Consider the following 26,398-nt stretch of genomic DNA (forward strand, 5'->3'; position numbering starts at 1 on the left):
GATCTATTTCAACTAGAGCGAAATAATGATAGTTTCATCTTGTGATCAAACCCAAAACTGTCATGAATCTCATTTGGTTTTCTATTTATTCTACATCAATATTGTCAAAACATATCTACTAACCTTGGGTGTCAGCATATGTTCTAGTCCAGCAGCTGCTCCTTTCAAAGTGATTCCTCTTATGAAGAATATCGTCAGCACGAGATATGGAAAGACTGACGTGAAGTACACAACCTGGAATTCGTGAAGGAATATTTCAATTTGGGAAATAGGTGATGGCTATGAGGTTTCAAAACGGTACCAAAGCAACTTATGAGCAGGGTTACATATTGATGGGTTTGAACAGATTTTTCACTTATCAACGATATAGTAGTACCTATTTCTTCATAACGATGCAAACGAATTGTAGAGAAATCCTCAAGGCGTTGAGTCGTTAAGCATAATATTTTGTGTCAAGTTGGCTGATGAAGACTCATTTCGACTTCATTTGTAAAATTCCTTGCCGTGTTCGACCAGTTTCCATATGATTTGATTTCACTCCTCACTTCAAAATGTAGTTAACATTTTAAGTCAAAGATGGCGCTTCGAACTCCAGATTCTTATGTTCTTAGAACTTCATTTGATATATTAGAACAATCCCCTTCATCACTGTCCATCTTGACACGTTGTACCGTACTGTCTATGGGACAAAGATGTTACGTAATCTGGAAGACTACCGTAGCAATAATTTTGGCTGTGGGAGAACTGTATTTCATTCAGATACACACCATTCTGAAAGTCTACACATGTGCTTCAGTGAAATGACTTGATTATGCTTCGTTTTCTGATCAGTTAAACTGAAACTCAACGTTTATGTTTGAATTGAAATAGACGGATTTTGATCCGGGTTTACACCAAAATATAAATTTTATAGAAAACAAAAGAGATTTTGGCTTTCTACTTCTCCATCTTCATACATAATTGTGGTAATCTTCTTTTCTTTAGAAGACATTTACATTTCTTGTATGAAGATGGAGAAGTAGAAAGCCAAAATTTTTCTTTTTCAAATATTAATTTATGCTAGAAATTGTACTCTTTTCAATTCAAACTGATTTGTTTTCAATGATAAAGTCGAGTGCGCTTGTTAAAAATGGTGTTAATACAAGCAAAAATTTCAAGGTAATAGCATTCTTGAAGCGAAAAAATGAAAATTATATGCTTTGTTGAAAAAACATTGACTATTTCAATATATATGTTGCATTGCGCCCTTTTGTTATCAATCATTACAGTTTTTTTTGAAATATTCAAATTATAAATACAGTGCCAACCCAGTTGATGTACACACGTTTGGAAAAATGCCCATTGCTGAGTTTCTGAACCTCCCGGAACCAAAGGAATATACAGGTCACTGTTTCAGAAGGTCTTCTGCTTCTCTGCTAGCAAAATCAGGAGCAAATATAACGGATATTAAGAAGCACGGAGGATGGAAGTCTACAACAGTAGCTGAGGGTTACATCGATCAATTTATTTTTTATAAAAATGCTATTGCTCAAAAAATAATCCCAACAGCTAGCTCCGGAATTACAGCATCGTTCTCTTCACATCAAGAAATAAATGTTAATGCCCATGAAATTGTCAACTCAGATAGTTCAAATATATTACAAGCCTCTTCAACAGGGCAAGGTATTGATACCAGCAGTTATTCTGATTGTACTTTTCATATTAATGTTCATGAATAATAATAATAATGTAAATACTGTATATAATACATTTGTAACATAATTTAATTGTATCTATATCTATTGTTCATAATAAAACTTCCATGAAAACTGAATAATTATGTTTTGTTTATTGCTATTTGGTCGAAAAAAATCGTGTTGAAAATACTACGCTACTTTGTGAACGTCATCTTTGAGTACTCTTGACAAACATTAAAAATGTCACTTTTAATGACAGTTGTATAAAAAATCTATTATTCCATTCAAGGAGAATTGAAATCTAATTTTCACCTGATCACAGTTCTTCTCTTCAGTTTATTTACAGAAAAGGATTCACTATATTGATGTTCAAAATATAAAGGAGTAAGTAGCATCTCTTAACATTTTCATCGTTAATTTTTTAATGTGCGTATATCAATCAAATAAAGTTGTATAGCTATTTCATATATATTTTAGAGATCAAAGCAAAAAACGCCGACAAAATTACTAGGCGCCCATTTTGATGAGAAATATTTTTAATTGGCCTTTTTTATTGACCTTCGATCCACGACCCTGTTGATTTGTTTCGAATTGATGACTGAAAATAATACTTGAACTCGAGAAAAAAAACCACGATCTATCCGGAAATTGACAAGCCCATCGATCAATATTCCACTGCCTAGATGGCGCTGCTAACACCAAGCATGTACTAATTTTGGAAACTCTTTTATATGTCGACACTAACTCTGTTGGAGTTGTCCATTAGTGATTGGACTCTATAGATTATGAGGCTGGGTACTTTCTGCTACAGAGTATCTAACCTTTCAGTTTGAATAAAATTCTCGCTACCTGTGGGATGTATGATGAAACGTCTTCATCCCTAGAAGGTGCGGTAGCAACGCTCTCTTCAACTTGGACAAAAAAATTTGTGAACAAGTGAAAGGTTTCTAAAACTGGAACAGTCAGATTTAGAAGGTATTTTGGTTGGGCGATCGGTGGAAGTCAATTCAAATATAATTACAATTTGTCTATGACCAGATAAGGTGTTCCATTTGCTCTGTAATCAGAAACGGTAAACGTTACATTTGATGAATCTCAGCATTGAGCAAACGTTGCTCTGTAAGAATGAAAGGTAAACGTTACCTTGGTGAATGTCACCATTGAGCGAACGTTGCTCTGTAAGTAAAAAAGGTAAACGTTACCTTTGGTGAATGTCAGCATTGAGCAAACATTGTTCTGTGGGTATAAAGCTGAACGTTACCTTTGGTGAACGTCACCATTGAGCAAACGTTGCTCTGTAAGTGAAAAAGGTAAACGTTACCTTTGGTGAATGTCAGCATTGAGCAAACATTGTTCTGTGGGTATAAAGCTGAACGTTATCTTTGGTGAACGTCACCATTTAGTTAACGTTGCTCTGTAATCAAAAAAGGTAAACGTTACATTTGATGAATCTCAGCATTGAGCAAACATTGCTCTGTAAGTATGAAAGGTAAACGTTACCTTTGGTGAATATCACCATTGAGCAAACGTTGCTCTGTAGGTAAAAAAGGTAAACGTTACTTTTGGTGAATGTCAGCATTGAGCAAACATTGTTCTGTAAGTATAAAAGTAAACGTTCCACTGGTAAATGTCACCATTTGGCAAACGTTGCTCTGTTGAATTGTTTCAGTTCCCGAAATACTTTTTTTCTTATATTTTTTTCTGCCATGGACACAACTGCGGTATCTGGTCGTAAATCGGGTGTGGGTGTTATTTCAGCACTGCCAAACGTTCTAAACACTTTATTAGCTATTTCTGTCCTGTGTGCTACCGATTCATCAACATACCCTTCAGCGACCGTTGATGACTTCCAACCGCCATGTTTCTTTAGTGTCATCAAGTCTCCCTCAGATTCAACTAAAAGTGTAGCAGTATAATTAGTCACTGCTTCAGGTACTTCATAAAACTGATTGCTACCCACAACCTGATTGATACATTTTCCATTTATATTTGATTTTCTATTGATTGGTTTCCTAACAACGCTATAAGCACAACAGCCTACCTGTTTAAAAATTCAAATTTCACATCGATAATTTTCTGACTTTAACATAATTTAATAATATGTTTTTTCAATCAATCAAATCGTCTTTTTTTTCGTCACAGAAAAAAAAATGTGTATTATACACGGGAAAAATAGTAGGTACCTACTACACGTTTTTTTCACGAACACAAAATGAATAAACTATATTTTAAATGACTTCTATTTCAAAACTATTGAAAGTAAATAACGTGTTTCGAAAAATATACATAACATGAATAAACATTCGAAAAACAAAAATTGTAATAATATTTAATCACTACAATAGAAAACTACAAATAATATATGCATAGAAAAGGGTTTTAACTCAAAGATCGCTCGTGGATAAACATAAAAACACACAGAAATTTGATTTAGATTTTATCTATTTCTATTTTACCCTACCAATAATCGCAAGATTCCGCCATCATCTACATTTGAGTGAAAGAACACTGATCGAGATTTAAATCAGTCCAATTGAATGTTTTTATTTTCGGGGATCCCCTTAATTCAGTTAATTGGATATGACAAAAAATAGATTGCAGGAGTGTCAAATGGCTGGGTGAGTTTTTAATAAATCTGATGGTTGTATTTTAATAAATTGGTTCCAACAAAATGAACTTTCTGTAACATTCTACTTCAACATTCAAGATTCTACCAACTAGATGGTGCTGCTAACACCAAGCATCTACTGTTTTTGGAAACTCTTTTATATGTCGACAATAACTCCGTTAGAGTTGTCCATTAGTGATTGGGCCCTACTGATTGTGAGGCTGGATACTTTCTGCTATAGAGGATCTGAACTCTCATTCTCGCTACCTGTGGGATGTATGAATGAAAATTTTTCAGCCTTAGAAGGAGCGGTAGCAATGCTCTCTTCAACTTATAGAAGTGAAGCATTTCTAGAACTGAACGGTCAGATTTTGGAGGTATCATGGTTGAGCGATCGGTAGAAGTCAATTCAAACATAATACCACCAAGTACTTCTTCGTGAGGCCAATATTGGGAAAGAAAGTCGAGGCATTATTTTAAACGACTGTTGCAGTGTTCACATCCACCAGATATTTCTAATTTATTCACTAACCTTTCCAGAACTCTGGATTCCCTTCATGACGATGAAGAACACGATGACCCAAGAGAGTAGCAGGCAAAGTGCAATCCACCACCGTGGCAGACCAGGAGTTTCTATGTCGGGAGAAGCATCTAGCGTAGTGCGGTACCAGAAGTAAGCAGTCGCAGAAGATTTATCACATTCGATGTTCAAAGATCCATTTTTATCCAGAGGACAGGATTCCCAAGGAAGAGGGTACTGAAAAGAAAAAATGAAATGTGTCACATTTAACCAAAATAATGGATTGCTATATTCTAAACCTTAACAGATACGAAGACGACTAAATGAGAAAACAGGTAACTGATATCGAGGACAATACAATGGTCGAAGAAAATTCGAAGTGAAAATGTCGATATTTTATCCGTTTTTCCTCCTCTTTTCGGACGATATTCGTCTCGCGAGGAACTGAAAACTCCACGACAAATATCGTCTTGCTCTGATGGTCGAGAAGGACTACATCAGGCTTATTAGCTTGTATGAACCTGAGGATGGGGAACCAATAGTTACAATAAGACACCAGTGTCTCGTCAATACCGTAAGAGTGCCGTAGATGGGGACTCTCGGGAAAAAACCAAAAATGCCATTTTTCGTTTTTTTCGAATAGAATTGTTATTTCGGAAGATATCAAAAAATGGAAAAAGGAAATATTATTTTATCCGAAGTGTGCTATGACGATGTAATGATGAATATTCGATAAAACGTTTCGTGTCAACATGGTCACCATCAACTTTTTTGTAAACACAGACCTGTCTTTGTTATTACAGATATTGTTAAAGCGATAAGTTTACAATCCAAGGGTATATCACATTTGATATTTTCAAAGCGTTTCATTTGAAATAACCACCATCATCAGTGACATCAATTTTAAATTACTGTCCTGTGTTTACTTCTTTTGTGAAGTGTTTGTGAAGTGAAGTGTTTATGGTCAAACTTCGATTGTTGTATAATTTGGTATGATCAAATAGCATCTCAATTCATTTAGCATCTTGAACGCTTAGGCTTTGCTTGGTTTCTATGGCAAGAAAATTGCCTGCATTGTTGATATCTGTTGAGAACTGTCAGACGTTTATGAACATATCAAAGATGTATTAAAATGATGAAAGGACTGATATACTATTTAGATATGCAAAATCAAATAGAAATCCTCTTTTGGCGAGGAATATGTATGTTGAGAGCTATATCCGAATCGTCATATTCCGAACATCCAAATGTTCAGACGATTAGAAAGAAATTTGAGGGACTAAGATGCATTTGACAGAAAGAAAACAAGAAAATGTGTGGTTACTGGAAGTGTGAGAAATCAAATGAATGTTATGGGTAAGCAAATATTACTACATAAAAATTTACACAGTGAAAACATATTTTTTTCAATTTAGGATTGACCAGTTACAAAAATTATGTTAATCAAGATTGTTCTTTACGATAAATTGCCCACGAAATGGGGATTTCTGTAAAACCCACCAGGACTATTTTGAAAAAGAACGAATATAAATGCTACAGGATACGCAAAGTTCATCACCTCAATGAAAAGGATTACGAAAGGAGGGTACGATTTGCGAAGTGGTTAGGAATGGTTAGGACTCTAGAGCCAATAATCTTTTTTATGAACAAATGTTCACAAACACACATACAAATTCAAAGATAATTTTCAAAATACCTGAATGAAATAAATTCACTCTCTACAGTGTCTCACTTCTCATGGAAACACCCCGTATCTTCCGTAATATTCGAGGTAGAACGATAAAACTCTCTGATCTGATGGAAATACTCATAATGCACCTACCACCTGAATGGGGTTGGCCAAAGTGATATACACTGTACGCCACTCGTGATGGAACACCCCATTTTTACGGTGAAACATATTAGAGGGCAAATAGGCTCAAAATTTCTTCAGATTCGTAATCAGGACTACCAAATTACTACGAATACACTTTTTTCCTGAAAAAATTCCAGTCCTGAAAAATCCGAATTTGTCTCACTTCTTATGGAAACACCCCCGTATCTTCCGTAATATTCGAGGTGAAACGATGAAACTCTCAGGACTGATGGAAATGCTCAAAATGCACCTACCACCTGAATGGGGTTGGCCAAAGTGATATACACTGTCCGCCATTCGCGATGGAACACTCCATTTTTACGGTAAAACATATTAGAGGGCAAAATAGGCTCGAAATTTCTTCAGATTCGTAATCAGGACTACCAACTTACTACGAATACACTTTTTTCCTGAAAAAATTCCAGTCCTGAAAAATCCGAATTTGTCTCACTTCTTATGGAAACACCCCCGTATATTCTGTAATATTCGAGGTGGAACGATGAAACTCTCAGGACTGATGAAAATTTTCAAAATGCACCTACCACCTGAATGAGGTTGGCCAAAGTGATATACACTGTCCGCCACTCGCGATGGAACACCCCATTTTTAGGTAAAACATATTACGGCGCAAAATAATTCGCTTCCAACCATTTTTTCAACATAATCTATCTTGGAGTACCACAAGGATCAGTACTCGGATCTACCTTATTTCTGCTTTATATCAACGACTTGACTATCATTAATATATATTGATCAATATAACAATATACATTGATGATAGTCAAGTCGTTGATATAAAGCATAAATAGGGTAGGTCCGAGTACTGAGCCTTGTGGTATTCCAAGATAAATTATGTTGAAAAAATGGTATAATTGAGATAAATTCTCAAGTATCAGAGACTATCTGCCTTTTTGATTATAACATTTCAGTATTACACTGAATGGCCCCATAACTGAGGTTGAAACTAATCATATAACTCACAGATGAATATTTCCTATTATTTTTTCATTTGGAAAACTGTATTTTCAATTTTGAATAGTGAAGAAGTAGGAATCTGAAAGAGAGATGTCTATAAAGATCATAAGATGCGAACGATACTAAAAATGTAATGATAACTGACCAACCTTTAGTCAGCTTCGAGAATTTAATGTGGCTGATTATAACCCAGGCACGTAGAAAAAATAAGACATCATTTTTATCCTGCACTGAACGTTTCGCTCAACAAAAATGAATTGAATCTGAAATTAACTCACCTGAAAACTGTTGAAGAGATAATAGAAGCACCAAGTGATGATGACGTTGTAATAGAGGGCTACAAAAAAAGTAACGATGCAAGAGGAAATTCCGATTCCCCCCAACCATGGATGGATAGTGTTCCAGACTCCTAAAGAACCCAGTCGCATCTTCTGCCCGATTCCTAATTCTATGAGGAAGAGAGGGATGCCCTCTAGCACTAGCATCACAGCAAAGGGTATCAGGAAGGCACCTGGAAGGAGAAAAATACCGATTAACATATTATTTTCAAATGATAGGTCATATGACGCTTTTTGTAAAACGTCTGTAGATATAGATCAGGGCTGAAGCCTTCAAAAATTGTAAAAAATGAAAAAAATAATAGCAGGATGGAACCCAGTGGAAAAGGAGAAGACTATGATAAAAATGAAAGGAAATCTGAGTTCGGGAAGTGGAAGGGGGTGAGTTTGTAAGGTTAAAAATGGTTTATCTTGATTTCCGGTAAAACTACAAGTCCTATGGAAAAAGAGTTTTAGGTGATAAAAAGATCTACAACTTTTGTCACAATTTTTTCACATAACCTCAAAATTTGTTTCGATAGTATTTTTCTTTTCTTTGATTTGAGGTTTATATGAAAGTAGGGGTTTCTGGAGGGCCTTTTCTTGCAGTTTGTGTCTGAAAGTTACTTCTTTGCATGATCTACACATTTATGTATAGAGTTAATTTTTTGAAATTAATTGTTTCCTTTCTTTCTTTGGAAAATTTCCAAAGAAATTTCCATAGAGATGGAGAAGTAAAAATCCAGAACCTTTCTTTCTCAGAAGTTCATCAAAATTATCTCCCTTTCATTTTGAATAAGATTCCTTTGACTGGGATTTAATCGAATAAGCGAATGAATGTCTTACGTATTGTCGTCAATGACATGAGTAGATTGATAAGATTCCTCTTGGCTGGGATTAAATCAAATAGGTGAAAGAATGTCATTACGATGTCATCGATGACATAAGCAGATCAAGCTTATTCCATGACATTAAAAATAGTAATTCGTGAATGAATTGTGTGTATTTTCTATAATGTTTTCCAGTTTAGTACTGAAGAGCCTTAGGGCAAGTGTCTTACGGCGAAACATCGATGTATACCAGTGAGGATGACAGTGTTCCATGTAAGTACAATTTTTTACCATTCATTTAAAGTAGAACTCATGTGAATGATATCTGACTTTAATCCACAACGAATGATTGAAATACAAACTGAGTAGAGAGAAGTATCTTCTGTTTAATTCAGTGTTCATATAGAAATATTTGTTTCGAAAGAATTTTCTTTCGTGTAATTCAATGTTTATATGAAAGTAGCTGTTTCAGGAGGACTTTCTTTCAGTTTGTGTCTGAATGTTACTTCTTTGCATGATCTACACAACCATGTATAGAGTTATTTATTTTCAAATTGATTACTTCCTTCCTTTCTTTGGAAGATTTCCTAATCCTTTTTTTGTATCAAGATGGAGTAGTAGAAAGCAAAAAAAAAACTTTCAGGCAAGCTGAAAGGGGAGGTATTTAAATGAACGAAGGTGCAAATGAAATTCAACAGTGTAGATCATAGAGATTACCGGGGTTGTCAAACTTGAGAATTCGAGAATGGAGACCTACGTAAATCGAGCTGCTCGTTTAGAGCTATATATTTCGGGTTTTTAATTGATGTATTAATTTTCATGGCTGACAACGAATGCATTTTCTTTCCTTTATTACATGTGTGTAGGTTTTTGAGATTATCTCTACTTATTTTGTGTTTTGATTTTTGTAGATGTTCATACATTGTAGATTTTTTGTCAGTCAATATTTATACCGGTTTGGCCTATATATACTGCAGAGCATTTCCCACACTCTATTCTACTATACCTGATTTTTTCACCCGTTTGGGTTTTGCATTGAACAGAATTTTGCCTAAATTGTTATTACTTATGAAAGCTGTTAGTATTTTGTATGTAGACAATTAATTTTGAATATTTTCACCTGAGTAATTAATGCTACTTTATTCACATGTTTTTAGTATTTGGGTATAATTTACTCATAAATATTTGATGAGTTTTATCAGATATTATCTTTTCTATCATATAAACTGGTACCCGATTAATTACTGAAGATGAACGTATACTTGGGCTATTCAAAATTAATATACTTTGGTAAAACTAAAAAACACGCTTTTAAAGAACATAGAACAAAAAGTTTAAAATTATTTATTGATTCTGATATTTCGATTTTTTGAAATATTTAAGTAACTGAATTTTTTAGGTGTACAATTTACGATAACGTTTTCATTGTTGATATCCATATTCTGGTTTCCTGCTAATCAAATTAGATTTTAAAATGTATCTTCCATTTCGTTCAAAACTTTTTTTCTGTAATGAATCACGGGTAATTGAAAATATTTAAATATCTAAATATTTCATCTGTAGTACAAAATTTTGCTAGCACTCATAATTCTTTAAATATGTTTTTTATTTTGATTTTCTCGTGAATAACCTATCAAGGAGGTACAGCGCCATCTGTCCGCGAATAGATTAAGCAATAATGCCGATAATTGTGTCAGTACAGATCCCGAGCTTGAGAGTTACAAGCAAACAAACATACATACAAACTTACATACATACATATAGGTGAAGCTGATATAAACCGCGTAAAATGAGCAGAATGTTTAAATTTAGCGAGTGTCGTAGAGTGATGTTAACATTTGTTTATCTGTGAAAAAATCTATTGAAATCAGTTTTTCCGTTAACCAGCTGTCGTCCCCCTACGAACGACAACCCTCAGAATTCGAAATTTGTGCAAGCTAAGGACCAACGAGGTCTTTTCTTTTAACGTGTGATTCCTAACACAGTACACTCGTGCCGAACAGATGTTCACAATTCCAGCTGTTTAACAAATTTGCAATAATTTTTTCATCGATTAGATGCCATCAGCAGAATTAAGTAGAGTTTTGTTTGGGTTCTCAGATCGATCCGTTGATTGCTTCCCTCGATATAAGGTTGAAAAACCTCACATTGGCTAACTGCGTACCATTTTCCCACAACAAATCAATATCGTCTATGCACAAGCGAGCTATAAATACACCATGCTGGGAATATTACCGGAGGGTGGGTTTTACGGAGCTATCTATGAATAATTCTGTTCCAAGTCTAAATGAAACTAGGTGAATTGAATTCTACACCTATAGTGATATTGTGGTGTCAGCGCACGATTGTGAATGAGCTTGAAAAGAGCTTCGATAGAATTGAACCATATTTCTGGCTCGTTTTTCCAGGAAGGAGGAAGAATACGTAATTTCGCTCTATCAACTTGTTTATCTGGATTATAGGCAATCGTTGTTATATACATAATGTCTGTTGAAAACTAACCAATGAAATCCAGGTATTGGGTTTGTCTGGGAGAAGTAGTTTCTGGTGTTTTATTAAAAGCAAACATCAAAGGTTTATATCACAGCAACAGGAAAATATTCATATACAGTGTCACCATTAAAGTGCGCACCATATGGGAAACTTTTTTTTGGAAAAGATTCAATGAAGTTTAACTTCCGCACTTATTTGTGCTTTGAATTTAAGTTTAAATGATTTGGCCAACTGTGACCCACTGACGTTCAGTGTTTGTCAAATTCAACTTTTTTTTTGAAAAAAATTGAAAAAGTGCATTTCTAGATCGAATTTAACAAAATGTTACTTGAAAAAGTTGTGTCTACGGTAATTTTATATCCATATGCTGAATTTTATGAAACTAGGATAAAGTTAACGTTTTGCTTATTTTTGACAGATATCCCCTTAATTTTAAAAAACAAGTTCGGTTAATTGTCATCAATTCATGTATACATAACAAACACATCATGGAGTTTAATTTTTCTGATAAATTTTTACTTATACGGACATTTTTAGAGAGAAATTAAAAATGTGCTATAAAAATTTTAACGTGACTGGTGCAAAGTTTCAATCACTTGGCTATTTCCTTAAACAAACGTCAGTACCTTCAATTTTGAAAAAAACAGCACAACTCAAAAACTGCAATAAGTAATAATAAAATTACTAGAGTTGAAATTACATTAAAATTTCAATATTCAGTATTTACAGATTATTTATAAACACTAACTAGGGCGGTAAGGATGCCTAATCACGTTGAATAAAAATTTTAAGTTGGTCTTGACAAACAAAATGCATGCTGTGGTAGTGTCAAGTTGTTGATTTACTTGTCAAATTTTTAACAGTTATTGTTGCAATAATGTTGTCTCTTCGGGAAAGAATAGAAATAGTTTTAATATGTGGTGAGAACACACCATACCGGCAAGGAGCTAACATTTTTAATGAACGGCATCCAGGAAAAAATGTTCAACATACTACTAATAATGTCGAAATTCAGAGAAACAGGATCCGTAGCAAATCAATTTAAGAAGAAGCACACTCCAAGTAAATATGATGAGGAGGCCCAACTTAACATTAGTTTAAAACTTATTGAACACGGACAAACGAGCATAACCGATATTATAAAAAATACCGAATACAAGAGAGAAAGAAAAATTTTATTAAAGAATGAATTTTGGCCTTACAAGCCAAAATTTATCAACACATTAAAAAAACGAGATTGTGATGTCCGTTTAGGGTTTTCATTCTGGTTTCAAGGAGAGAGAGAAGAACATGTAAAGTTTCCGTATAAAATTTTATGGACAGATGAGGCAACGTTCTCTTCAAATGGAACGGTAAGTTCTCAAAATTGCCGATTGCCAAGAAAATCCCAATTTCACAGTTGAATGCGGTGATCAGTTTTCCTGATCACTGATGTATGGTGTGGGATACTTAACGATCAAATAGTTGGGCCACTTTTCTTTAGGGAAAATTTATCATCCATCGATTATCTCAACCTTTTAAATAATGAGGTTAGTGAAGTTTTAGATAATATGCCTTTAAATATTAAATACGACCTATGGTATCAGCTTGATGGCGCACCAATACATCACACGGTTGCTGTAAAACAGTCCCTCCAACAAATGTTCAGAGGCAAAGTTATTGGACGTAACTGAGAACATCATTGACCACCTAGATCACCCGACTTGACGCCTTTTGCAGCATTTGGTTTATCGTACTCCTGTTCGCGATGTAGAGGACTCAAGAAGCCGCATCATCGATGCGTGCAGGGTAATCAGAGAGACTCCAGGAATATTTGAGCGAATACGTGGCTCAATGCGCCGACGTCTAGACGTATGCGTAATGTCTGAAGGTAGACATATTGAACATTTACTATGATTTGTACATGTTGTGTTTTTTGTTATTAATAAATTAGTTTTGTTTATTACCCTTTAATCGTTTAATGCAGGTACTAACTACAAAATAACAATAAATCCAGTTCGCATTTATGACGATGTATCTCTGTAGTTGTTCGTAAAATAATTTTTTGCTGCGAACTGGTTTATTTTGGGAATAAGACAAGAGACATTTTTTGTTTAGAATGAAACAAGCTATCGGAAATAAATGTTTAATTGGTAAACAAATAATAAGACTAAAAGTTACATTGGAAATGAATTTTAGGGGTTGCGTTTTCCACCCCTTACAACCATGGAGTAAACCAAATAAATTTCTGGCTAAGTGTCTTTTTGGTAGTACAAAACTCCAGGTTAATTTCAATATTGTAACTTCTTCAGTGCTTGTGAAAAAAATTGTTATACAAATTTTATGTACCCCCTTTAAGGGGCTGTATCTTAACAAGGGATGCTCCAATGAAGTTTCTTTATATGAAAGATCCTATTTTTTTTGTTTTCGATGAGGAATCACCTCCTTAAATTTTTCACACTTATTCAGTACCACCCTGTATTCGTTTTTTCTCAATGGTATATCAGTCATTATCGACATGCATTTCCGTCGTTAGTAACGAGTGGTTCAACGAACTCAAATTTCTATTTCTGAAATCTACAACAGAAAAAACCGGCATTACTGTCGAAGGAAAAATAATTGGGTAATGAATTATTGATCTATTTCTTTATGATTCCTTTTTGAATGGTCCAAGACATATATATTTCATGGAGTGTCTTTCTGAACAAATTATTGGATGAACTTGACTTAATCACATCATATTTTCAGTACATGCCATTATTCAATAAAGGTCAGGTAATCTGGAAGGCCCCCGGAAAGGGGGCCTTCCAGATTACCTGACCTCACTCCCCTTGACTTTTTCTGGGAGCTCATTCGATGACTGAAAACAAGAAACGCTATGCTGATGTAAATACTACAATATAAGGAAATAAATGTGAACTTTCAGTGGTAGAACTCGCTAAAAAGTATTAGAGTAAATAAATAACGAATAAATGAATGTACTGCAGAAAGGATAATCGTTTTTAAAAGCCTCTGAAATGGTTTTGAATAGTGCATATCATACAAAAAAGATTATCCGTTCGCTCATCATGACTTCTTCATTTTCCGCTTCACAAAAAGAATTGCTTTCAACCCATAAAAGCAATCAAACTGAGGCAATCATGTTCATCAAGTAATATTCCATGTCTTTGATTGAGCCTTTTAATTTACAGTTATGTTTTGGTGACATGCGAGAGTTCAAGGTTGATTGGATAATTTCTTCGCTCGTGGAAAACTCACGAGACATGAAAAACAAGCAGATTGATCAACGGTCTGCGTTTTCAATTAAGCTGTATCCCTAGAGATCTATCAGACCTATGGGGCGACCTACAGGAAATTACATGGACGATAAATTCACAATAAGTGCAGGAAAATTGAAAATTTCATTGAACGAGTGACTTTTGATTGATCTCTGAATCTCGCAAGATCGTCGATTACTTTCAAGAGAACAGTCTGTGTTCCATGTTTTTTGCGGAATCCAGACTGCTCGTACGGGAGTATTCGATTTTCTTCAAGAAAAGCTTTTATTTGACAGGAAACATTTTTATCGAATATTTTAGAGGATGAGAGTAGCATGCTGATAGGGCGTAGGTTACTGAACGTGGTAATTGCATTCTTTTTCGGAATTGGAATTATATTAGCAACCTTCCAAACATCTGTAAAAGTACCCTGTCTGAAGGACTTGTTAAAAAAATGTTTTACTTCATCAATACAGTGTGGTATCACTAAAAAATCCTCTTGATGTTTATATTGTCAATACCTAAAGCATTAGATTTTATTCCTTTGATAGCCGTCGAAATATCATCATCACATATATCGGTGAGGGAAAAGTTCATAGGAGCGTTCAATTTATTATTATTGTAGAATGAAAGAGTGTTATCATTTACTATTGAATGTCCAACCACGTTTAAAAAATAGTCATTGATTTCTTCAGGTCTACGTAGTTCAATTGGCAGGCTATTGGTTTGCGAGGATGATTTTGTAGTAATACCCTAATCTGCGAGATTCCTCCATGTCATTTTTGAATTATTTTTATTTGTACTGCTCTTGGTGGAATCGATTGTGCCAAAACACTTGAACACTTTCCGTGAAAGTATCTATAGAAGAGAGACAAATCACCAACCTTTCTTCGATGTTCCAGACCAAGGGTCTCCAAACTACGGCCTGCGGGCCAAATCCGGCCCGCCACTGTCATCAATCCGGCCCGCGACAGCCAATGATTTACTGTCATCAATCTGGGCCGCGACAGGCAATGATTACCTAATTGTTGTTACTATTGCTGTGAAAAGTTGAAGAAGAAAACACAGAATGATAATTACTCGGTTTTATTTACTTGTAAGGTAAAACTTGACGACAGAAATGATGACAAAGAAAACTTAACTTAAGTATCTTAGTTTGAGCATACTGATAACTAACAAATAATTGAAATGAATCACAGTAAAACAAAAACACTAATGAGATTTATATAATTGTGATTTTCCACTGACAATACTTTGTAGTTGTGGATCAATTTTACTTGTACCAATTATCAAAAGAGATTTAAGATGCTCATCGGTTAATTGAGATCTGTAAACATTCTTTGTGTACTTCATCTTGGAAAACGTTTTCTCACACAAGTAAGTAGTACCAAAAACAGAAAACAACCCACGAGCAAATTTATGCAAATTATCAAATTGTTCCAGTGGAAAACTCTTATAAAATTCCAACAAAGATGAATTTTGATATTTGTTCTTGAGCATATCACTGCACCGTAAATCAATAATTTCCATTTGGACTTCCGGAGCCAGGGTTTCAATGTCAGAATCAGAAGGATTTTGAAAAAGTTCAATTTCATTCGCAATGACATCAAAATTTGAAAAACGAGTATCAAAATTTATCTTCAAAGCACTCAAAGTTTCGATTGCAAAATTGACGGGAAATTCAGTGTCTGTAGTGTGGCTGAATATTTCACATGTTTCAAAATGTGTGAAACATTTTTCACGTAATTGCGATTGAAATAGTATTATTCACGTATAGTCAGTGGGCATACTTGAAGACTGGCTATAAATCAAATCATCTAAAAGAACAATTCGTTCAGGCCAGCCTCAACACCCTACACAGTAGGTTAATGGACTGACACCTATCAGAAAACAACTACTCCCCTGGCTAATACCACGAAGGGCGTTGGATTATATCCGACAGGTGTCAGTGCAGGATTCTTCACTGAAGTTATTCCTGCATATGCTGTTGGCGATACAACTGCCGCCATAGATTTTCAATTATTGGAACACACTTGCAGACCGTTTCGGGCTGTTTGGCCACTCGTCAGTGCAAGGTAGTGTATATCATCAACATAAAGTCGATGATTTCCGATAATTGAAAATCGAATTCCGTCAGAGTATCATTCCTCGAACTAAGCTGAAGACTACAACAAACAACAGGTTTGTCGTCACTCCATCTGCCTGTGAACGAGGTAACCAACTGCATATCCAAATTTGCCCAATTCCTCGTAAAAGGAAAGAAATCTTTCACGTATAGTCAGTGGGCATACTTGAAGACTGGCTATAAATCAAATCATCTAAAAGAACAATTCGTTCAGGCCAGCCTCAACACCCTACACAGTAGGTTAATGGACTAGCCAGTCTTCAAGTATGCCCACTGACTATACGTGAAAGATTTCTTTCCTTTTACGAGGAATTGGGTAAATTTGGATATGCAGTTGGTTACCTCGTTCACAGGCAGATGGAGTGACGACAAACCTGTTGTTTGTTGTAGTCTTCAGCTTAGTTCGAGGAATGATACTCTGACGGAATTCGATTTTCAATTATCGGAAATCATCGACTTTATGTTGATGATATACACTACCTTGCACTGACGAGTGGCCAAACAGCCCGAAACCGGTCTGCAAGTGTGTTCCAATAATTGAAAATCTATGGCGGCAGTTGTATCGCCAACAGCATATGCAGGAATAACTTCAGTGAAGAATCCTGCACTGACACCTGTCGGATATAATCCAACGCCCTTCGTGGTATTAGCCAGGGGAGTAGTTGTTTTCTGATAGGTGTCAGTCCATTAACCTACTGTGTAGGGTGTTGAGGCTGGCCTGAACGAATTGTTCTTTTAGATGATTTGAAATAGTATTATTTTCTGCCTGAAGGATTTGATATTGGTGTAAATCAGGGAGAAGCTGATTTTCTCCTTGCAATCTCAAATTCAGTTCGTTCATATAATTTGTCAAATCGACATAGAAGGGTAACTTCCACATCCATTCACTATTTTTTAAATCGGCAAAAGGGCGCTGCTTCTCATTTAGAAAAATTTCGATCTCTGCTCGAAGTTCAAAAAAGCGCTTGAGGACTTTTCCGCAACTAAGCCAGCGTACGGCAGTATGATATGGTAAATCATTTTCTCCAATCTGTTGAATAAACTCGCAGAATTGTCGGTGATTCAGCCCAGTGGATCTGATGAAGTTAACAAATGATATGACTGGTTTTAGAACTTCAGACATATCCAAACATTTTCCGCACAAGGACTGTTGATGAATGAGACAATGTAAGACTAATGGTTTCGAACCACCATCATTTTTTACAGCCTTTGATACAAGTGCAACCACTCCTTTATTTTTACCATACATATTTTTGCCTCCATCAGTTGTTATAGATTTCAAATTTCTCCATCGAAGGTTCTTTTTATTAATGGCATTTTCAAATCCCTTAAAAATATCTGCCCCAGTTGTCGTGCCGTGAATACTGTCAATATCAAGAAGTTCTTCATACACTTCATAGCTTTTATCTACTCCACGAATAAAAATCAACACCTGAGCAGTATCTGACACATCCGTTGACTCATCCAATGCTAGAGAAAACCACTCATGATGTCCATTTTTGTCAGACAGTTGAGATGATTTATTTTCTGCGATGTCTTGCACCCTCCAAGCCACGGTGTTTGCTGACAAACTAACACTTTTAAATAAATTTACCTTTTCGGGGCATATTTCTTCATCGGTGAATGGTTTGCCACGTTTTCCGATTTCAAGAGCCACACGAAAGCTGGCGCGAGTTTCAGACTCTTGTCCAGTATTCGCTTTGGTAAACAAAGATTGCTGCGATTTGAGTCCGCGTTTCAAAGCTTCAAATTTTTCCTTCCGCAAACTTCCTGTATACTTGGAGTTACTTTGAAGATGTTTCGATCCATAGTGTCGTTTAATGTTATAGTCTGTGAGAACAGCTATGGTTCCATTACAAATTAAACATAGCGCCTTATTACTGGACTCAATCACAAAATACTGAAAGTTCCATTTTTCTTGGAACGTTCTGCATTCACTGTCGATTTTTTGCTTCTTTTCCATACTAACAAATCACACATAAAAACAATAAGTCAAATCAAAATAATTTTATTGACGGGTGTTACTTTATTTCACAATAGACAGTTTCGCTTCCTTCGCCTTTCCTACGCAGACTAATTCGCAGTTGCGCCGCTAGCCTTTTTATATGCAATTATTACTGCCATCTCGAGGTGATCGGAATACACTAGCTAGAACCAGAACTTTCTCGAACCAACGCGGTAATTCCAAATATTTAATAACACCTAATGCCACCTAGCGTGTAGCTGAAAAAAATAGTACCTAGTACCACTACTCGCCACTAGATGTCGTTAAGTGTCACAATACACAATAATAATTGAAATGCAAAAAAGCGTAAGTTTGCCCTTGGAACAAACTGAAAAAATCATTATGGCCCGAAGGCTTCAAAGTTTGGAGACCCCTGTTCCAGTTTATCAAGTTTGCAAGTGATGTTCGCGCTCCGATCAGGCGGATGGCTTTTTTCTGGATGGATTCCAGTAGCTTCAGGATATGCTCAGAGGCAGAGCTCCATACATGAGAACAGTACTCCAATGAAAGGTCTGATCTGAGCTTTATAAATCATCAAAATTTGCTGAGGTGTGTGAAATTTTCTGGTTCGGAACAATGCATATTCATTTCAAACAAATCATAGTAAAACTAATATCAGTTTGAACTCTTCCTTGAATATGCCTTATGAATCTCACAACACTATATCCAAATCAACTGAAATTGACATCTTTTCTAATTCCTTCGCAACCTTCACCACGTCTCTCAAACGTTCATATAATTATCATTTTCATGTCTTAACTATTGGTATTTGTTCTGCACTTGATTAACGACTGTTCATAACGCGATATCGCAAATTATGTATATCGTTGATATACAATGAAAAGAGGGTTGGAGACAATATGGATCCCTGGGGAACACCAGCGTTGATGGTGAAAGTATTAGAGAGATATCCATCGACGGCCACTTGAAGGGAAAGCTCTTTCAGGAAACTGTATAATTTTTAATTGTCTGATCTTGAGTGTCAAACGTTTTAGATAGATTGAAGAGGAGTGCACCGATAATTTTGTTTGTCAATGTGATCATAAACATACTTTAAAGAATCGTGAGTTACACTCTCTATCGATCTACCTTATCCAAATCCATTTTTATGTCAGGTAATTATTTTATTCTCTGACAGAAAGACATAATTTTGGTACAAAAGGCTTTCTTCAGAATTTAATAATAACCGTTAATTCAGTAAGCAGTAGAAAATCATCGGTTTCTTTAGAACTCTTGCTTTTATGGAAAGAAATAACTACTGATTTCTTCATTAGGATATCAGAAATTTCCTGATTGATTTGAGATTTTGTATATACATAGGGGCAAATTGATTCAGAAATCAACATTTCGGCAATATTTTTGAAAGATATTCCCTTAATTCAAAATGAAAATAATGAAATGAAAATGCGAAACAGAAATATGAACAGAAGAATTTTTTCCATTTACATATTTTATTTGTTTATTCAAAAAACTGAAATTTTAGCAGTCATACCATCGTTGTGAAGTTGGTGCTTTGAAGTTAGATAAAACGTGAGTTGCATTATGGAGAGAAATAGGTAATCCGAGGAAGAATTCTCAGAAAAAAAAACTGGTAACTTCAGCAATAGATGCAAAAATAAAAGTTAGTAATCTCCCATAGAGAGTATAAAAGTAATATATAATAATATATTCAACCAATCTCAGGAAACAGAGAATATTGAGTTAATTCAATTTCGCAATACCCCGTATATTTTCTCGACAATATTTCTCTGCGCATCTCCAATATGAATTATCAAACACACCAACCCCACGAGGTCAAACCAGCCCTATATAGGTCAATATCAGCGAACTCACCTCCTCCATTTTGTTGGCATAGGTAGGGAAACCTCCAGATATTACCCAACCCCACCGAATAACCTATAATTGACAAGAAGAACTGCAGCTTTCCCGACCACGCCGCTCTGTCAGGATCTTGCTCCATCGCACCGCTGCCTCTGGAAATGATCGACCCTCGGGGCCCCTGAAGAACGATGGTCACTCCCGGCTTACCCCTCGATTCGGACCCGTTTCTGCTAGTCAGTGGAGCCAGCTCGTGCCCATTTCTGGTCATCTCAGGAAGAGTTTTGCCCGACATTACGTTCTTACACTAGGTCCTTACTTTATTATTGCGAAAAATACTGAAGGTCACCGAAGACGAAACGTTGGAAGCTGGACCGTGTCGAGATTAACCCATATCAACCCACGTAGAGTCGCGACACTAGAAATCAATATCGGGCATGTGCTTTTGATGCGAAAATGGACCTTATCGAAATATAGAAACGACAGGTTTGGCGGTCGGAAGAAGACTGGGGCAGGATTCATTGGGGTATTCAGGACTGAAACACGCGGCAGATTTTGGGGTAGTTTCACGCAGGCTTCGCAGGGGTGGATTCCCGTCTTGCAGGTTATGGGGATACGTCACGCTTTGTAACGATTACAAGGAAGGGAAATGTTTATCGATTCTTGGAACATTCGACTGATACGTATCTTTGTCATGGCCAAATCAAAGTATGTTCTCATCGTTTAGTGACACGTTCATGGGTGAACACATACTGGGTGTCACTGGAAAACCGAGTTGAATGTCACGAGTTGCTTGAAAATGCTAGGACAGAAAATTCGGATGGGGAAGATGCAAAATGAGAAAGATATCAAAGTTGTGAGGAAAAATTAAATTCTTGTAGATGTCCGGTTCATATCAATTCCAGATCCAGGATGTCCTTGCGTTGAAAAAGATATTCTATGGGTATTTGTGAAAGACAAGCCAACAAGGTCTGTTGTGCTATCGAAAAAAATGAATGCGAGAATTTGCATAGAATTTTGTGTAAAAATGAATTTAGGTGCTTAAAAACACTTGAAATGTTGACAGTGGCATAATGTGATTCTACTCTGAGTTGGAAAAAATGTTTACAAGTGGTACAAGCCCTACACAGAAGGTAGAGAAAACGCTCTGGAGGCTCCAGCTCATCAATCACTGATACAAATGTTGAGGAAGTGATAAAAACTGTTATAAAGAATCACCGATTCACTATCAAAGAAGTTGCTGAGGATATCGGTATATCGGTTGGCTCATGTTGCACTATGTTGAGTGGCTATGTTAATGTTTTTATATTCATCAGAATATACAATTTTCTGATTAGGAACAGTGGTTCAAGCTTTTGAGAAGCAGCCTTTGCAATTCCAGCGACACAATTGTGCCAATACATATTAGTGTCTATTTCAACCACCAACAAACTTATCGAAGTAGAAAGCGGAATTGTCTGACCTGACATTATTATATCTGGTTCGGAGACATTTATCTTCTTGGAGAAAACCGATACCTAGGTTTTTGTGGCCTTGAATTGAACCTGGTTACTTCCATCCCAATTCAAAATCACCTCTAGATCCTCATTAAGATATGCAAACTCCTGCTGCCGGTGAAGATGTACATCCGCAGCCGATGTCCTGGAATCCGAATTGAATGACGAGTATTACTTATTGTGTTACAGTTGATGCAATGGTAACTTAAGATGCATATAAACACATTTACCTATGCATTAAACTCAGTTTAGTCATCTCGTGATGATGCTGACTTGGTTGGCGAGAAACGCGTTGATGTGGGAAGTGTTTTCAACAGATTCATTTTGCGTCAGATGTTTCAATTTTACTCATCAATTTGGATCGATTTGGTTCCGCCAACTCAACGGTAAAGCTTTTCTTGAAAAAAATCGGATACTCTCGTACGAGCAGTCTGGGTTTCGCAAAAAACATGGAACACAGACTGTCCTCTTGCGAGATTCAAAGATCAATCAAAAGTCACCATTTTAGTACTGCTTGATCAAAGTAAAGCTTTCGATTCAGTTGATTTCAATTTACTCATCAGCAAGCTCAAGTTTATAGGATTTGATGTCATTTCTCTTAAATGGATGACCAGCTATCTCACAGGCCGATCACAGAGGGTCAAACTAGATAATTACTCATTGACATTCCTAAAAAAAACAATTTCAGGTGTACCACAGGGAAGTATTTTAGGACCCTTGATGTTCTCGGAGTTTATTTTTGATTACCCCACTTTCTTATCGCATTGTCAAGTACATTTATACGCAGATGATATACAGTTATAATTGTCTTCTGATAACACCAATACAGAAAGTTGCGTGGCCAATATAAACACACATTTGCACAAAAGATTCCTTTACTCGGAGAATTATAGACTGAAATTCAATTCAAATAAAACTTTGGCCTTATGCATAGGGTCTCAAAGACAAATAGTAGAAACTCAGTGTAACTTTAGGCTCACTCTCGATAACGTAGACATTGACTGGGTAGACAGTGCTAAAACTCTTGGCGTAACCATAGATAGCTCTTTGTCTTTCCATGAACATGTGACAAACATTTTCAAAGTATCATTCTTCAAACTCAAATCGCTATATAAATTCAAGTATCAGTTATCAGAAGAAATGAAACTCGGGTTAGTTAAAACTCTTATTTACCCCCGTATCGAGTATTGTTGTTCGGTGTATTACAATTTTTTGCCGCAATATAACAAGCAGAAGTTACAACGTATACAAAATGCTTGCATGCGATTTGCATGCTGTATACCATATGGTGAACATGTCACACCATTTTTGTTAAAAATGAAGGAGATGAATGTGAGGTACAGAGTCCAATATTTGATAATTTTTTTTTGGTTGAGTTGCTTCAAACTGAAACACCTAGTTATTTATATAGTTTATTGAGCAGGCATTCTGACATACATATGGTCAATTTGAGAATTAACTCATTCAACATACCTAGGCACTGTACTTGCAAATTTCAAGGATGTTTTTCTTATATAGCCCCTTCTTATCTGAATGAAATTTTACCACTTTTGAATCATAATATTCATCATTATTTATTACACTCACTGTATAATTTTTGGTAGTGGTGGAAGATAGCCTTTGGCTAACCCTTTTCCTTTTAAGTATAAATGTATTGTTTGGGAAAAATGAAGATCTACCTTATTTTTTTAACAGACCTGGTATATTATTGGATATGCCTGGGATATATGCCAAAGTTCTACCCAAAATTGAATTTTTAAAAGGGAGAGCATGAGAATAGAATATTTTATAGTTGTTGCTCATTTTGATAACTATTGTACTTATTTCTTCACAACAAATTGAATTCGATCAAAGTCTGCCTCTTATTCCTATAATTAATTCTGCAGAAGCATCAGAAAGAAACAATCTTGTTAAGGAGAACAATGAAAACCAGAAAGCGACAAAATCATCTTCAAACATCACAATCGAATGAAAAAAAATATATCGTTGTATTTGCATTCATTTTTTTCTAACGTTTCGAAATTAATTTGATATTTCATTCTTGGGTGTGTGTGTAGTATCTTGTCATATTCTCTGGAATGAACATTTTTTTATTTAATAAGCTTTATGTAATACTCGAAGAGGATATTATATAGATGTCTGCAATGAAAACGGTTTGGGTATACATTACGGATATCTACCGGATATCCATAATGAATACTCGGTGGAAGTTCCAGTCTTTGTCCTCCGGACATTCTATGGATGGAAATCCAACCTAAGTACCTCCCTATGTGTATATGGAATATACAAATAGAATAATAAAGGTATAGCTGGTGAATATCCGGGTGTTTATTGGGGTGTAGCTTTATATAAAGGTAGACTACATGACTCGCGCTAGCATCAACCAAAAACTACTACTAATATTACTACTACTACGACTTGTACTGCTGTTACTGCTGCTACTACTACTACTACTTCTACTAATACCACTACTAACTTCCACTACTACTACTACTACCACCATCAAAATACTACTACTATAATTGTGGTTTGTTCATTTTAGAAAATGTGTGTCCTATGAAAAACGTAAAAGAAGATACACTCCTAAAATACGTCATACTTCAGACTATCAAATATATTTGATAATAATGATTTGTTTTCACTCTCAACAAAATTAAGATTTATTACTTTTTTGATTCAGAAGAAATGCAGATTTCCCCAGTTTAAAAAAATAATTTGATTCGAGACACATTTATGAAGTTCAATGATTTCATGAATATTTTAATAACGAAAAAAATGTATATATGACATTCAAAAATGAACGTCATGAAGGTGACGTAAACATAATTAATATATGATCATATCATTACGAATGTAATTCACGAAAGTCAGCATATGACCGATGTTTGTTTGAGATTGACAATGTTTCATGATGAATTTCACTGGTTCGGACTTCCATTGTCTACTATATAAAATGATTTGAAATCCCTGAAACAACTAAAAAAGAATAATTAAAAATGAATAGCTGAAAATAACAATTGAATTAAGCAAAATAAACCTAAAATGAAATACTAGTGCAATAAACTACAAGTAAAAATAGAACAATTGAATAAATAAAAAACAAAATAAAAATAAAGGAATGAAAAAAGAAAATAAAAATAAAAAGTGTATAAATTCCAAGTCACGTTAGTTCACGACGTTTCGATTGTTAGTATCTACAATCGTCTTCGGGTGATGACTGGACTGATTCCTCCAAGAGATGACTATTTATAGGTCGTTCAAGTACTTTCACTTATCCCTGCTTTCCATTTTCCGCTTCACTGGTTCCGTGGGAGATGACCGTTTTGGCGGGAGTTGGCCATTTTTGCTCAATGATGGGTTTTCATATGTTGCGTATTTCTACGCTGGCCTAACTGAATACGTTGTTGGACAACATGTATGCGGCTTCCTTGAATTTTCTCCCAAACCAATATTCCTCTCTGTGCAAGATCTCAGCTTGGGACCACTCGATGTTGTGTTGATGGGTCCAAACATGGTCTGCTATTCCTGATTTGCTGATTTTCCCTCGCTGGGTGTGTTTCTTGTGCTCGGCAATGCGAACATTCAATGGCCTCTTAGTTTCACCAATATAGGATTTTCCGCACTGACAGGGTCCGGTAAATGCAATTCTTGGAGTCGCAGTCCGCGTTTGGTGGCCTGGTTTTCGTGAGGCTGCTACGGATAGTGTTTCCGGATCTGAAGCAGGTTTTGATGTTGTTCTTGAAACCAATTCTTCTTATCCTCTCCGATTATCCTCTGATGTAGGGAAGTGCAAGCACTGGTTGTTAGGGCTTCTCTTCCTTGCGAGGCTCCTGCTGTCTTTTAGCCAAAGTATTTTCTACCATCGCTTTGGAGTAGCCATTCCGTTGAAGATCATTTTTGATGATATCTAGTTCCTTCTCGAGACCTTCCTTCGTATTACAGAGCCCAAAAGCCCGGTCTAATAGAGTCTTGATGATTCCTCTTTTAGTCTATTGATGGTGGTTGGATTCGTGGTTCAGATACTGTCCCGTATAAGTGGGTTTTCGGTATACAGATGTTTCCCACTTAGTGTCGGTCCTCTTCACCAAAACGTCTAAGAACGGCAATTCGTTGTGGATTTCCTGCTCCATTGTGAAAGTGATGGAAGGTCTCACGCTGTTGATGTGTTTCAGGAAGGCGTCTAGTCCAGTATTCTCATGGTTCCATATTATGAAGGTGTCGTCAACATATCTCAACTAGACTCGGGGTTTCTTGTGGGCTTCTTCAATGGCCAGAGTTTCAAACCACTCCATATATATGTTGGCTATGACTGGTGAAAGTGGCGATCCCATTGGCAGTCCCTCATCTTGTGTAAAGAATTCGTCCTTCAGTTGGAAATACCAGTTTTGTACACAGCATCCTAGTAATTCCATAATTACTTCTTTAGGTAGATTTGTTCTCTCTT

At 35.8% G+C, this 26,398-nt stretch overlaps 1 protein-coding gene across 2 annotated transcripts in view; it reads right to left on the reverse strand.

The window, feature by feature from the left end:
* LOC111512482 (sodium-dependent neutral amino acid transporter B(0)AT3) overlaps nucleotides 1–20,969 on the reverse strand; it is a 42,563-nt gene extending 21,594 nt beyond the window's left edge. Inside the window, exons 1-4 of one of the 2 annotated variants that reach the window (XM_074173467.1) lie at nucleotides 20,474–20,969; nucleotides 7,913–8,145; nucleotides 4,817–5,041; nucleotides 124–234 (exon numbers count right to left, since the gene is read on the reverse strand). In XM_074173467.1, the coding sequence (XP_074029568.1) occupies nucleotides 124–234; nucleotides 4,817–5,041; nucleotides 7,913–8,145; nucleotides 20,474–20,753 (849 nt within the window). In that variant the 5' untranslated portion in view covers nucleotides 20,754–20,969. The remainder of the gene's footprint in view (nucleotides 1–123; nucleotides 235–4,816; nucleotides 5,042–7,912; nucleotides 8,146–20,473) is intronic. The other variant, XM_074173468.1, reaches the window with a different exon arrangement.
* Between the last annotated feature and the right edge of the window lie 5,429 nt (nucleotides 20,970–26,398).

The sequence above is a fragment of the Leptinotarsa decemlineata genome, unplaced genomic scaffold, assembly GCF_025532065.1.
Source record: "Leptinotarsa decemlineata unplaced genomic scaffold, Ldec_3_MD MMD2_tig00000251_RagTag_RagTag, whole genome shotgun sequence".
NCBI lineage: Eukaryota > Metazoa > Arthropoda > Insecta > Coleoptera > Chrysomelidae > Leptinotarsa > Leptinotarsa decemlineata.